This window comes from Schistocerca serialis, chromosome 5 (assembly GCF_023864345.2).
Source record: "Schistocerca serialis cubense isolate TAMUIC-IGC-003099 chromosome 5, iqSchSeri2.2, whole genome shotgun sequence".
Taxonomy (NCBI): domain Eukaryota; kingdom Metazoa; phylum Arthropoda; class Insecta; order Orthoptera; family Acrididae; genus Schistocerca; species Schistocerca serialis.
The window spans coordinates 609,589,324-609,603,069 of NC_064642.1; the positions used below are offsets into that span (position 1 = coordinate 609,589,324).

Genomic DNA, 13,746 nt, shown 5'->3' on the forward strand with positions numbered 1-13,746 from the left:
GCCTTCATAAGGGACACACAACTTTATAAATAATCGTACTGCACAAATATAACGTACCTGGCACATGATTAAAAATATTACAAAAAACCGCATTAGTGGGCAGCAAAAGGAAAACCAAAATGCTGTTTACAACTCCTTTCATAATTTACTAAGATATTTTACAATCCTATAGTCCCACGGAACTATTCTCTGATGCTTTAACATATGTCCTATCCTCATATTCATATTAAAATTTCTGTTGTCCCCTGCTAGTTTTGCCGTATACGGCTCCCAACACTTCCACGGAACCTGTTACCTGACGCCTTAACACGGCTCTATTATTTCCCTTCTTGTTAGTTTCACATAAATCTTTTTTTCCCCGATTCTGTGGAGCATCTCGTTCCTTATCTTACAAGGTCGCTGTATTTTCAGGGTCCTATCCGCTTATCTTCCTTTTCGGTCTTCGCACAGTCCACAATCACTTCACTTTATACAATACTGTACCGTCTCAGTCTAGGGCTCACGCTGGCACGAACAAACTTGTTTTGGAGAGGTACGCTATTTTTGTCTGTGCCACTCTGCATCTTACATCCTTCTTGCTTCTTCCGTGACGCGTGATTTTGCATCTAAGGTAGCAGAATTGCTTTATTACTTCTACTATAGGTCCTAATTTGATGTTAAATTATTACTAAACTTATATCTGCTGCTCTCTAATACTTTCGTCTTCGTTTGAATTTCTCTCAGTCGATATTCCGTGTTCTGTTCATTCCATTCAATAGCCCCCGTAATTCTTTCTCACTTTCAGAGAGGACAACAATGTCATCATCGAATATTATTGACATCATACCGAATTTTTAACCCACTTCTCAGTCACATTTTTATTTCCTTCTGTTATTACACACACACACACACACACACACACACACACACACACACACACACACACACGGTGTTACGGGTATTTTGATCTCTGGTATCTTAATATGCACCCCACTGCTGTTAGTTGTTTTTCATCTGTATCTCACATCTGATGTTTTCTGCTCCGTCCTAACTGCGCCACGAAGTGGGCAATGCCTGTCAGTACACACTTGGCCGTTTTGCGTCCATACATCCCCACTTCAGTATCTGGCCTGATGTCATGGGGGAAGTAAACATTAAAGTCTTACTAGTGCGTACGTGAAGGTGCTAAGCAGCCTAAAAACCTACTACTTGTAATAGCTATGATCATTAGTCTGCAAGTGAAGTTAATACTGATGCAAAGTTGTTCAGTACACGGTCCTTAGTGATCAACAGAAATTTCTGCACTTATACCCCAAACACCGCTATAGATAAAAAAGATATCTTCTGAAAGAAGGTCTGGAGATAACAGGTGAACGGTATCGGTGCAGATGAAACAAATCTAACCATTCAGTATTACGGCAGAATTTCATTTGTCTTGAGAATCTTAAGCGGACAGCAAGCACAGCGACATACTGCTCGAAAAAAAAAAAAAAAAGTGAGCATGAACTGAATACCACATTTCTTTCAGGATGTCAATGTTAATTTCAGCGATATAGTTGACGAATTCCGATTTATTGGCATGTTGTGATACTAACGTAGAATGAATGTAAATTTACTCGAGTGTGTGTGTGTAAACAAAGACACAATATTTTTTTTGGGGGGGGGGGGGGGGGGAGATAATTATCAACGTAGTACTAACACTGATGACGAGGACAAGAGTGACCGTGTGTCGTGTTAAACGATACACAACAGGGAGCTGGCACAGCTGAAATCAGTGTGTATGCTCGATGGTCTTGTTTCGCCTCGCAATCTCTTTCTTTGCTGAACCTTTTGCAGGAAGACTGGCCCTTTGTAGACGGAAGGATGGCGAAAATTTTTTGAAAATAGATTAATCAAAATCGAAAGAAGTTGGGTTCCGATACCAAACTGGTAACACTGGTTGGTATTGTCTTGACAAAACAATTCCAGACGAATGCCTAATGGTTCCTCCATTAATACCTCAAGTCTTCATCAGATAAGTTAGAACTTAGTTTGTTGTGGTCCCGGACCGGAATGAACAAAATAGAAAACTTGACGTTCGTACACGTTGGTCGAATAGTAGAGCCACGTGATTTCGGTTTCTTGTACGCAACTGAAATTAGGTGTACGGGCGAAGATTATCGCGTTATGTTGACTATACTTTTATTAATCTTTAAAGAGCTGTCAGTCTGTAGAAGCCATTAGCCCGTATCGACGACAGCGATAGAACAGGTGCAAACAAGGACAGGGCGTTGAGCAACCGGTTCCAGCAGCCCACACGAGACCGTCAACGGAGGCCGTCCCTCACTGCGGCGGAGCGCTTTCACGCTCACTGCAAGCAAGCCTCCTTGGCGTCGAAATCCCCGTATGGCGTGCGTTCTTATTCTAATGAAATAGGCAAAAATTCACACAGAAATGATACAGGTATCAGAAGTATAGACTATTTTTTTTCTTTATTGTATTTCAATTCTTCCCCCCCCCCCCCTCCCCTCCCATAGAGAGGGGGCGGGCTGGCAGCAGCGTAATACGCCGCTCTGCAGCCTACAGATAAAGCTAAAAAAACATAATGAGGAGATATAACAATAAAAAGAGGTGCTAAACTGGTGACTGTTTATAACTAGTGCATGGCGAAAAAATTGTGAAGAAAATATAAAAAACAAAGGGGTCAATGATGCGGATTAAAAACATTTAGGGACTGGACAGACACAATTAAAAAACACGGCGATAGTCTGGGGGCAGGACGGATGCGAGAAGGGGCAGTGGAGGGGAAAGTAAAAGGACTTGGGAGAGAGAAAGGAGTCAAAGAGAGGGTAGGTGGAGAAAAAAAAGAAACAGGATGGAAGGGGGCAGGGAGCCCGGGAAAAGAACAGAGGGAGGAAGGGGAAATGAGGATCATAGTAGATAGGAGGGATAAATGGAGGGAGAGAAGGCATCATCCGGGAGGGGAAGTTGACGGAAGCCACCTCGGGAAAAGAGATGAAGGCTGTAGAGGTGGAGGGTAGGGGGGACACAATGGTGAAGGCGCGGCAGCGGGCGGGGGTTGGAGAGGAGAGGAACAACCAGGGGTTGAGGGGGATCAAGTTGGCAGGAGGTGTAGAGGATGCGGACGTGTTCGAGGAATAGGAGCATATGGGTGAAAGGAGTCAGGCCATAGAGGATTCACATGGGGGACGGGAGGCGTATACGGAAGGCGAGGCGGAGTGCATAGCGTTCGAGGATCTGTTGAGATACAGACGTAGTTGTAGAGAAAGAATATTGCGTTGGGGGAGCCGTGTCATAACGAAAATCGTATATTGTGTTAGCGTCACACAAATATTATCATTAACGGTTGCGAATTCTCAGTAAGTTATCGGATGACTTCAATACGTTCCATGGGAACCACACACAGTTCAACTAAGACATGTGCAGAAAGATGGGCCAATCCTCAAATGTAAAATCTTGGAGATAAGTGTTGCCATCTGTTGCTGAGTACGGGAACTATCTAAATTGACATTGGTTTCCGCCCTATCTAATATTTAAGGGTGAGACCAACCCATACCCAGCAACAGATGGAAACACTTACCTTTTTACATTTGAGGGTTAGCCCACTTTTCCGCACGTGTCTTCAATTGAACAGGTGAGGAGAGTGCTTACAATGTGGCATCTTCTGCTGCACGGCCCCTCCCATAGGAGGTTCGAGTCCTCCCTCAGGCATGGGTGTGTGTGTTGTTCTTAGCATAAGTTAGTTTAAGTAGTGTCTGAGTCTAGGGACCGATGACCTCTGCAGTTTGGTCCCTTGGACATTCACACAGGTTTGAACATTTGGCATCTTCTGTTGTACTATGATGAGTTACTAGGTAAGGTATTCAGATCATCTTTTGGTGACTTGTTAATGAGCCTTAACTGGTGTTCATATAAATTTTATCACATAGATAAAAAAATATCCGTCTTTCAGAACAACGTTTATTTTGTTTGTAGGAGAACGTATTTCGCTTCTTTACAGCTCAACTCCCATGATCTCTCAGTCAACCCTACAGCAAGTGAACAAGGCATGTGCCACTTACAACAGGAAGGGTTGTGTACAGTGAAATGTATGAAACCTGTACTGTGTGCCTCTTGTGCTTACAGAAGAACCAGTGGATACACGAAAAGAATAGAAAATTGAGAATAAGTGATAAATCAAACCACGTATTTAAATGTGCTGCCAAGAAACACTACAAATCTCCCACTAAAAATGTGTAAATAAATAATTTCCTTTACATTATGGTGATGATACCTTACAGGTGAAACATATTCGCTTGGAAAGAAACTAAACATTCACTTGCAGAAGACGTGATTTTTATTATTAAAACGATAACATACAAGGGACGATCAAAAATTTTCCGTTTGTGGTGTAGCTGCAGCATATATACAACGTAGCGCGACTCCGATCTGGGTATATAAGCTCCGACATGTAGACCAGGGATCAGTGTGGTATTAATGTCTATCCGACGCGCCTGCGGTAAATGCGGAAACGTGAACTATGGTGACGTTATTACCAAATGCGTCCAAACAGGACCATAGTGCTGGTATTCTTTTCTTGCTTGCTGAAGGACAAACATCGGTAGATATGCAACATCTCTGTCGGAAACCACCATTGTGGAATGGTGCGCCAAGTTCCGTGCGACAAGGGGCGCTGCTGCCTCATGATAACTCTCGTCCCTGTATCGCAAATCCCCACGTAATTATAACGCCTCCGCTCCCCTAAAAAAAGGCCTCGAAGGATCGACAATTCCTGTCGGACGACGATATGCAACAGCCTGCTACGGACTTCTTCACGCAGCAGCACAGACACGGTGTTTTAGCAAAGACGCATCTTCAACCTGGTGTGTCGGTGGGATGACTGCCTCAACGCTCAGGACGGTTTTCCCTGCTTAGTTTACATGTTCTGGTCTGTACAGCCTTAGAATGGAAATTATCTGATCACCCCTTATAACTGAGGTAGCAACTGAGTAAGAATGGCGTCAAATACTTGAACTCTTGCTACGGACATTGTTTGTATACCGTCTGAGGCTGGACAATACAGTAAAAGAATTTAGACACAATTCAGCTTTAGCCGACACATTGGTGGGCAAATGAAAATAAAATGGATGGAAACATTTGTCCCTACATCTGCCGAATAATACTTTTCGAATAGAGAAGCACAGACAGTTCTTGTTTCAAAAGTTGTTCTATGAATGATGTATTCAGAGATTCAGAGTCAAGACTGTTTCTATATTTTGCAACATTCTGTCAACATATGAGTTTAAGACCCTGGTTGCGAGGGCTGGGTCAATAAGGCAAAACTGTAGTATTCTACATCTTTAAGCATTTAGTTCATCAGAGATACACTGAGCTGTTTCGATTTAATTGGTAAATTCATTGTAATTTGCTACGAGAGTATCTCCTCATATTTAACATATATATTTATTCTCGCTTCCCGTAATTGTGTATTTGAGACGAAAACGTGGATCAGTAACCAGAGTGTAAGTTCAATATCGGTTTGCAACTACTCTTAGTGAACCTGGAACTTGGGAAGCTCTCGTAAAAATGCAGACTAACGACATCCCTAGCCGCCACAGTGTCAACTGCGACTTAATCTCTGTTCTTGCTGTTCTTCCATTGTGTGATACAGCTGCGTAACCGTACGTGACCTTACACTACGCGACGCAATTATGTGACATAATAGAAGACCTGTTAAGAAAAAGAGACTTCAATGCTCTGCCAAGCGAGGAACTCCTGCGGAGTAAAATGCACGTACTTGCACGTCCAGAAAAAGAGATACTTTTTTTGCTGTAGTTTAGACTTTGGACTCTTATTTTGACTATGTGGATAGAGATAGTTTCGACTGCATTCAATCTCAATAACACTGGCATTTCAGGACAGACTCAGTGATTGGCTGTGAGAGTGTGAAACGCAGTACATCTCCAGAATGCGCCACTGACGTCGTCATACTCTTCTACAATGATTTCATGAGCCTGAAGATCAAATAACAGAATTCACTGGCCTTCTCAGTTGCCACATTTGAACAGTAAAGAACCGCCGCGTCCTGTATTGAAAAACAAAAGTAAGAGACCGTTATGATCATCAGTATTTTTTGTTTACTGGAGCTCTTTCTTTGTGAGAAATGGTAATTTTAAGTTATTACTACGACATAGACAAGCCAACTACCAGAACTGTTTTTAACTTTATATATATATATATATAGTCACAAAATATAAACCAAATACTATAAACAAAAATATGTACACATTACAGGCCACTGAAGATGCTTTGCAAAAAATAAAGGCGAAACGCGTATGGCACGAAAACTGTGTTTCATTCGGTTGTAATTAGAAGGTCCCAAAGTAAAAATTATCAACATACCATAATATAACACGCAAATGAGGACTACAAAAATTCAACGTATAAAAGCCATTTGACCGCCATTCCTATTATATATGAATCTATCTTATGAGGACATATGTGTTGTTTTGAGTGCGAAAAATGTCCGTACACCTCACTAAAAGAATGTCCATAACATTTTCTTAAATCTCTAAATTTTTTCAGGCTTCAAGAAAGATACGACGCACAAGTTCAAGTATAATTGCCCTAAAGTTGAACAAGATTTTCCAGCTGTAAAAACGCTGGAGCCGTAAGTGAGATGTTGTTGCAGAGAACTGTTTATAAATTACGATTTGTTAAGAGGGTGTCAATGAAAGTCTTCATTGCTTTTAATATCCTTGTTCCCAGGCGCCACAGGAAGTTAGGAAAGCACGTGGTAACTTGTTACCCGGACGGTTTCACAAAGCAATAACAGTAACCGCTGTTAAGTCTGATATAAACGGTGTTCGTGACTGTCGTTTTCAGGCGTAAAAGTGAAAGGCTTGCACCTAACTGCTAGTGACACTGTGCGCGTAGTACTCATCACCAGAGCCGAACTCTGCAAATTGGCAGCTGTTAAACCGCTCCTGTCGTTACCACATTCGCACACACGTTTCTCTATGACGCCCTCACACAGTAATGAGCTTTAATTAGAAAGCTGTGTCATTCACTAGCGCAAAAACTTCCACATATCTGTAGTTACACGGAGAATATTCCTAACTGCAACATTGTTCTCTGCACATGAGCGAGGTGGCGCAGTGGTTAGCACACTGGACTCGCATTCGGGAGGACAACGGTTCAATACCGCGTCCGGCCATCCTGATTTAGGTTTTCCGTGATTTGCCTCAATCGCTCCAGATAAATGCCGGGATGGTTCGTTTGAAAGGGCACGGTCAACGTCCTTCCCTAATCTGATGAGACCGATGACCTCGCTGTTTGGTCTCCTCCCCCAAACAACCACAATCCCAACCTTTTAAATCAGTTATACTTCTCTGCAGACAGAGAATTAAGGGCGAGGGAGTCAGTATTGGATCATTCTTCATGTTAAACGATAACAGTCGAGATCATAAAGATATATGTCAGTTGATTTTTTTTTATGTTTTTCCGCCCTTTACATTTTGGTCGTTTATAATTTTAGAGGGTTGTATGGGACACAAAATTTTAATTCGTAAAGAAGTCATTTTTGTTACAAAAAACTTTTAATTGGAGCTCATACGGCTATAGCTTAAGACTTACGTCTTCGTGTCTCTTTATAAAAACATAGCAGAAGCCTTAACCCGCTTTCATTTTTGTCTTATTAAACCAATGATTTATTTTCAATCGCTCTGCATATTTGTACTATAGATTTAAGACCTCTTCTTTACTCAAAGACATAAGTTGGCTATCTAAAATTTTAAGACGGTCTTACGATATAGATTTCTGTTCATTACCGAATGTTTTATGGCCACCTCCTTGTAAATCTTAAAACATATCTCCTAATGCACTTTTTGGAACAGTATTTCTTGCTAGCTTCTCTGATCGTCAAGAAGTCTGACTTTTTCTACGGCTTCCTTCAAGTTATTTTCATCTCACTTATGTTCGGACTTCTCGATGCTTGCCTGTCAAAGATAAAAACCATAAAATTAAGTTTTTATGCTATACGTTTTGTCCGATACAACCCGAACGCACCGTTGCGGTAGTTTACCATTCCCGCTGTATTTACCTAGGTTACACATTGTCACACTCTACACTGTACAGAATAATATAAAGTGTATATAAAGATATATCGAAATTTAGTATTACTAACTTGCAAACAAAACACTCCAAAGTTAAGTGTGCGCAACGAAAACAGACAACTTGTTGCCATTTCGACACACACCGTTGTTTTAATTCAAAATCGCGCGAGCGGTCTTCAGTAAACATTTCTGCTCATCAGAACTACCGTTACAGCTTCACGGTGGGCAGTTCCCGAAATAAACGCGAATAAGAGATTAATGATCCACGAAATTACGATTTGCGCTTGAGGGTATGGATAGAGGACGCTGATAAACTTCCTAAAATATTAAAAATTTTTTCGGTACAACTTTAGTGAAGATATCCGATTCGATTTTCCTTGTTATTTTATGATATCATTCAGAAGAGGAATTTGCAGTCGGAAAAAACGAATAGCATAATACAGGAGGAACAACTGTACCTTTCGAATAAATGGAGATAGTTACGCTTCAGGACAAGTCGTGTTCGTCACTGATGAATGTTACGATCACCGGTTGCTTTTTCCTATCGTGATATTAATATTTTCCAATTCTATTTTTAAAACTAAATCTTTATTTTTGAGATTTAATTGAATGCATAATTTAATTGAATGCATGATTTAATTCAATGCTTTAATTTAATGCATTTCCTGTGTAAGATACAATAAGGTCTGAAAATCTAATCCCCATCAAGCAAACGATTCCAAGTTATGTCATATTGTGAACTGTCGCCCGCCCCAATTTCCGAACGTTTAAGTCATGCAAGACAACAACAAAAAATGGCTCTGAGCACTATGGGACTTAACTTCTAAGGTCATCAGTCCCCTAGAACTTAGAACTACTTAAACCTAACTAACCTAAGGACATCACACACATCCATGCCCGAGGCAGGATTCGAACCTGCGACCGTAGCGGTCGCGCGGTTCCAGACTGTAGCGCCTTTAACCTCGCGGCGACACCGGCCGGCTGCAAGACAACAGCTGGCTTTTTGAAAATTGTAATGATAACGACACACTATCGCCATGTAAGGTAGGTTATTTCCCATCCAGCAAAATTTTTGTCAAAGTGAAGTTCAACACTGCCAGCGCGATAAAAAAGATATGCAGTAGCTGATAGTTCTGGCAAGTGTTTTAAACATACAAATCCCGGGGTTAGTGAGACAGCACCGGAGTTGCAATTTAAGTTACACAGCTTCTGGAATCATAAGGCAACTACCAGCACTACACATAAGCTGTCGCAGCATAAGAACTAGAAGAATTTGTGCAGTATTTCTTCCTCCATATTCGGAGTATACGCAGGTACACAAAAACTTCCAATTCCTGCCGTATATTTTGATATTTCTTCCTTTACAGGGACAAGAAGATAGAATAACAGACAAGCACAGGTTGCTGTTGCATATAATGTGTGTGCCCCTTTCCAGACATTGGTCAACTTCACATACGTGGCTCGAACCATTGCCAGGAGTCTCGTGATTTATTCAGAGCATGCTCCTCCTATGTAAATGGCAGACCCCAGGTGTACGGAACTATGCGCCAGTTGTCGCTAGTTGTAGTTTCGCTGGCACACGATTACAACGTTAATTTAGAGTAGTAAAGGGGTACTTTATCCACACCTTTCGAAAATTCTGTAATCTAGTCAATTACTTTGTTTTTTGAAGGTCTGAAAAAATATTTATAGTTTTTAATTAATTCTTTAACAGATTTTTATACGTTTTAAATTTTTCACTTAAACGTAACTTAAGAATTTAAGCCCTAATAATAGATGTCACTTTCTGCAGTGATATATGAAGGCGTGGTGTCTATTTTTTTCGGACATGTCCAAAAGAACAGACACCACTCGTTCATACAGTTCATTTGCCTCGATGAGCAATGAATCCACAACCTTCAGTTCGAATGCAAAGTTACGTTCGACCTCCTGTGGAAATCTCGAAGTAGCGCGCATGGAGGACACGGACGGGAAATGCGGATAGGTGGCGCTCGGTGGAAGTGTGGGTCGGCCGGGAGGTGCGCGGGCATAGACCGCGCAATTGCGATAAACTCTGTGTCCAGGTGGTGCAGTGGTTAACACACCTGCCTACTAAGCGGGAGATCCTGCGTTGAGTCCCGGCCCGGCACAAATTTTCACTTTTCGCTGCTGCTTTCGCGTGAAGTTCCGAAACAGCTGATATCGATAGTTCCTTCTCTTTCCTTTCCTTTCCATTCTCCCTTCCCCACCTTCAATTTACATAATGTTTCTCCAATGACTGCCATACCCAGTGTTTCCAGGTTCCGGTCGTTACTTACACATCAATATCTCTTTAAAGGGTATTTTGGGAGTAAAAGTCAACAATAACGATCTAAATTTGAATTTAAAATATTTTTGTGGTGATCATAAAGTCCGCCCCCCTTAACCCTCATTCTTCTCCTCCTGCTGCTGGTATTGTAAATGTGACGATATGTTAAGAGTGAGCTAAAAGATATTTTCAGGTTATGGAACCCATTTACAAATTGACACCTTTTTAAAAAGTACGTTATTAATATAAATCAACAACAACTGACGAATATTGTTTTTTTTTAATTTTTATAAGGTTGTCATTAAGTGCCCCCCCCCTCCCCGCCCCTACCCTACCCTTTTGGCTATGTGCTATGGAAAATGCATTGCTATTGCTAGGTTTATTATAGGTTTGCTTATAAATAAGTAAATCTTCTGCTACCAGTCACGATTTTTCTTTAGTTTACTTTTCGCACGACGCGTTTCGAGAAATAATTCCCATTTTTCAGGGCGTTTTTTGTGTGTATTAAGCCATTTCTTTTGATGTTGTCAGTGTGTGTGAGTCTGCTTCATTTCGTTGACTTTTACTGCAATACATAAGAAACACGCGATTTTTAGTTGGGCATTAATTCTTTTTGTGAAGTTAGATGCGAAATTTATGTACGCAGTAAACGTCAACGAAATGAAGCAGACTCACACACACACTGACAACATCAAAAGAAATGGCTTAATACACACAAAAAACGCTCTTGAAAATGGGAATTATTTCTCGAAACGCGTCTTACGAAAAGTAAAATAAAGAAAAATCGGGACTGGTAGCAGAAGGTTTATTTATTTATAAACAAACCTATTGTTTCCACAGTCGCAGGCTTTCAAAAACCATTTATAATGGATCAAATCAGCTAGGTTTATTGTATGCTTTTTAGAGGCCATGTTTTCTTATTTTGAAATACCTTTATTTAAAAACCGTGTTTACATATATACCGCTGGCTATTTGAAGTGTGGGAGGATGTAATGTCTCTTGCAGCGGTCTCTCCGCGATATTTTCAGAAATTTTATAAATTATATAACTCAGTACATATCTCGAAATATCTCTTCTTATCTTACCGATTCCTAAACTTTAATATACGATGATTATCAACGCAAAGTAGTTTCAAGCCCTATTATTCCTTGGAGCGTCCATTTACTCCATGGAATAGCTTCTCTGCTATCTATGTTTTCTCTTATGAAAAGAAGGATTCAGATCTTGCCGATTAGCCGTGAAAGAACGAAGATGTATATGTATGTATTGTCGAGCTAGTCGCCATCTTGATGAGATTCTGTATGAGAAGGAATTTAATACATGGACTAAACTAAAGTAAGTGTGTTCGCGTATTATTTAACTGATTATTATTGACAGTGTCTGCTTACTGCGCTGTGTTGCACGGGATCAGTGGGGAACGTCTGATTTACACTGGACGAACCTGCCGTTTTGTATGCTCCAGATATCCAGTTTACTACTTCCAATAAATAGGCTAACACGGTCTTACCAGCAGATCTCCGGTCTTCCCCAAGGGATCACCGAAAGTTAATAATTATTACAAATGTTTTCAGGAGATCGACTGACAATTTTCGTCGCACCGAGACTTCGAAATTGCTTCACTGCCTTATGGAATTTAAGTTAAGCTCAATTTAACCAGCATAGAACAGTATTGAACTGTGTGAATGTGATAAGCCTTTGTGAATGAAAATTCCCTTAATATACGCATGTTTTTTACTATCCTGATCAATGAAGCTAAATCAGGCCGGTGTGAGAGAGGTTTTTAAATTTTAGATCCCACAAAAAATATTAAAAGGTGAAGGGATGCAGAAGTATGATACGAGCTAACAGTAGCAGCAGCTGGACGCCGGTGGCAGCCGATCACTTTAGAGCGACCTCCCTCTGCGAGTTACTGCCTCCACCCTTCTGTTGGAGAGAAAAACACGGCGATGAAAAGTGGGTGACCTTGAGGGTGGGGCGAGGGACACAGGTGTGGCCTTACCTGGCGCCCACGAGGAGCTGCTGGCGCGCCGGGTCGAACAGCAGCTGCGAGAAGTCGCGGCCCGCGGGGTCGCTGAACCGGTCCGCCGCGCTCAGCAGGTCTGCAACACACACGCCGGCCCGTCAGCGCGCAAGCTACGCCAAAACACACACACCTCCTTAAACCTGATTCATAAAGCACCGGGCGCGGTGGCGGCATTCGCAATAGCCTTCAGTGGAGCGTAAAGTTGACAACACGCCGTGTCGAGCATCCTTGGCGGGAACGTTTCGGCGTAATATTCACAGCAAGAGCGTTGCCAAGATCTGAACTGGGGGAGGAGGGTGGACCAGGGGGGGGGGGGGCACTGGAAGGGGGCGGGGGTGGAGCGGTAGCTATCTATTTTCCGGGAAGGAAAAGAGTGGAGGAAATAAAGCACAATTCCTTACAAAATAATACTGAAGACTATGCCTCTAAGCACTATGGGACTTAACATCTGAGGTCATCAGTCCACTAGACTTAGAACTACGTAAACCTAACTACATCTACATCTACATGATTACTCTGCAATTCACATTTAAGTGCTTGGCAGAGGGTTCATCGAACCACAATCATACTATCTCTCTACCATTCCACTCCCGAACAGCGCCGGGGAAAAACGAACACCTAAACCTTTCTGTTCGAGCTCTGATTTCTCTTATTTTATTTTGATTATCATTCCTACCTATGTAGGTTGGGTTCAACAAAATATTTTCGCATTCGGAAGAGAAAGTTGGTGGCTGAAATTTCGTAAATAGATCTCGCCGCGACGAAAAACGTCTTTGCTTTAATGACTTCCATGCCAACTCGCGTATCATATCTGCCACACTCTCTCCCCTATTACGTGATAATACAAAACGAGCTGCCCTTTTATGCACCCTTTAGATGTCCTCCGCCAATCCCACCTGGTAAGGCTCCCACACGGCGCAGCAATATTCTAACAGAGGACGAACGAGTGTAGTGTAATCTGTCTCATTTAGTGGACTTGTTGCATCTTCTAAGTGTCCTGCCAATGAAACGCAACCTTTGGCTCGCCTTCCCTACAATATTATCTATGTGGTCTTTCCAACTGAAGTTGTTCGTAATTTTAACACCCAGGTACTTAGTTGAATTGACAGTCTTGAGAATTGTACTATTTATCGAGTAATCGAATTCCAACGGATTTCTTTTGGAACTCATGTGGATCACCTCACACTTTTCGTTATTTAGCGTCAACTCCCACCTGCCACACCATACAGCAATCTCTTCTAAATCGCTTTGCAACTGACACTGGTCTTCGGATGACCTTATTAGACGATAAATTACAGCATCATCTGCGAACAACCCAAGAGAACTGCTCAGATTGTCGCCCAGGTCATTTATATGGATCAGGA

General features: G+C 41.7%; 1 protein-coding gene across 1 annotated transcript in view; it reads right to left on the bottom strand.

Annotated features, from left to right (window-relative positions):
• Nucleotides 1–13,746, bottom strand: part of LOC126482346 (semaphorin-5A) — a 666,998-nt gene that overhangs the window by 248,189 nt on the left and 405,063 nt on the right. Inside the window, exon 3 of the mRNA XM_050106427.1 lies at nt 12,359–12,458. Coding sequence (XP_049962384.1) covers nt 12,359–12,458 — 100 coding nt within the window. The remainder of the gene's footprint in view (nt 1–12,358; nt 12,459–13,746) is intronic.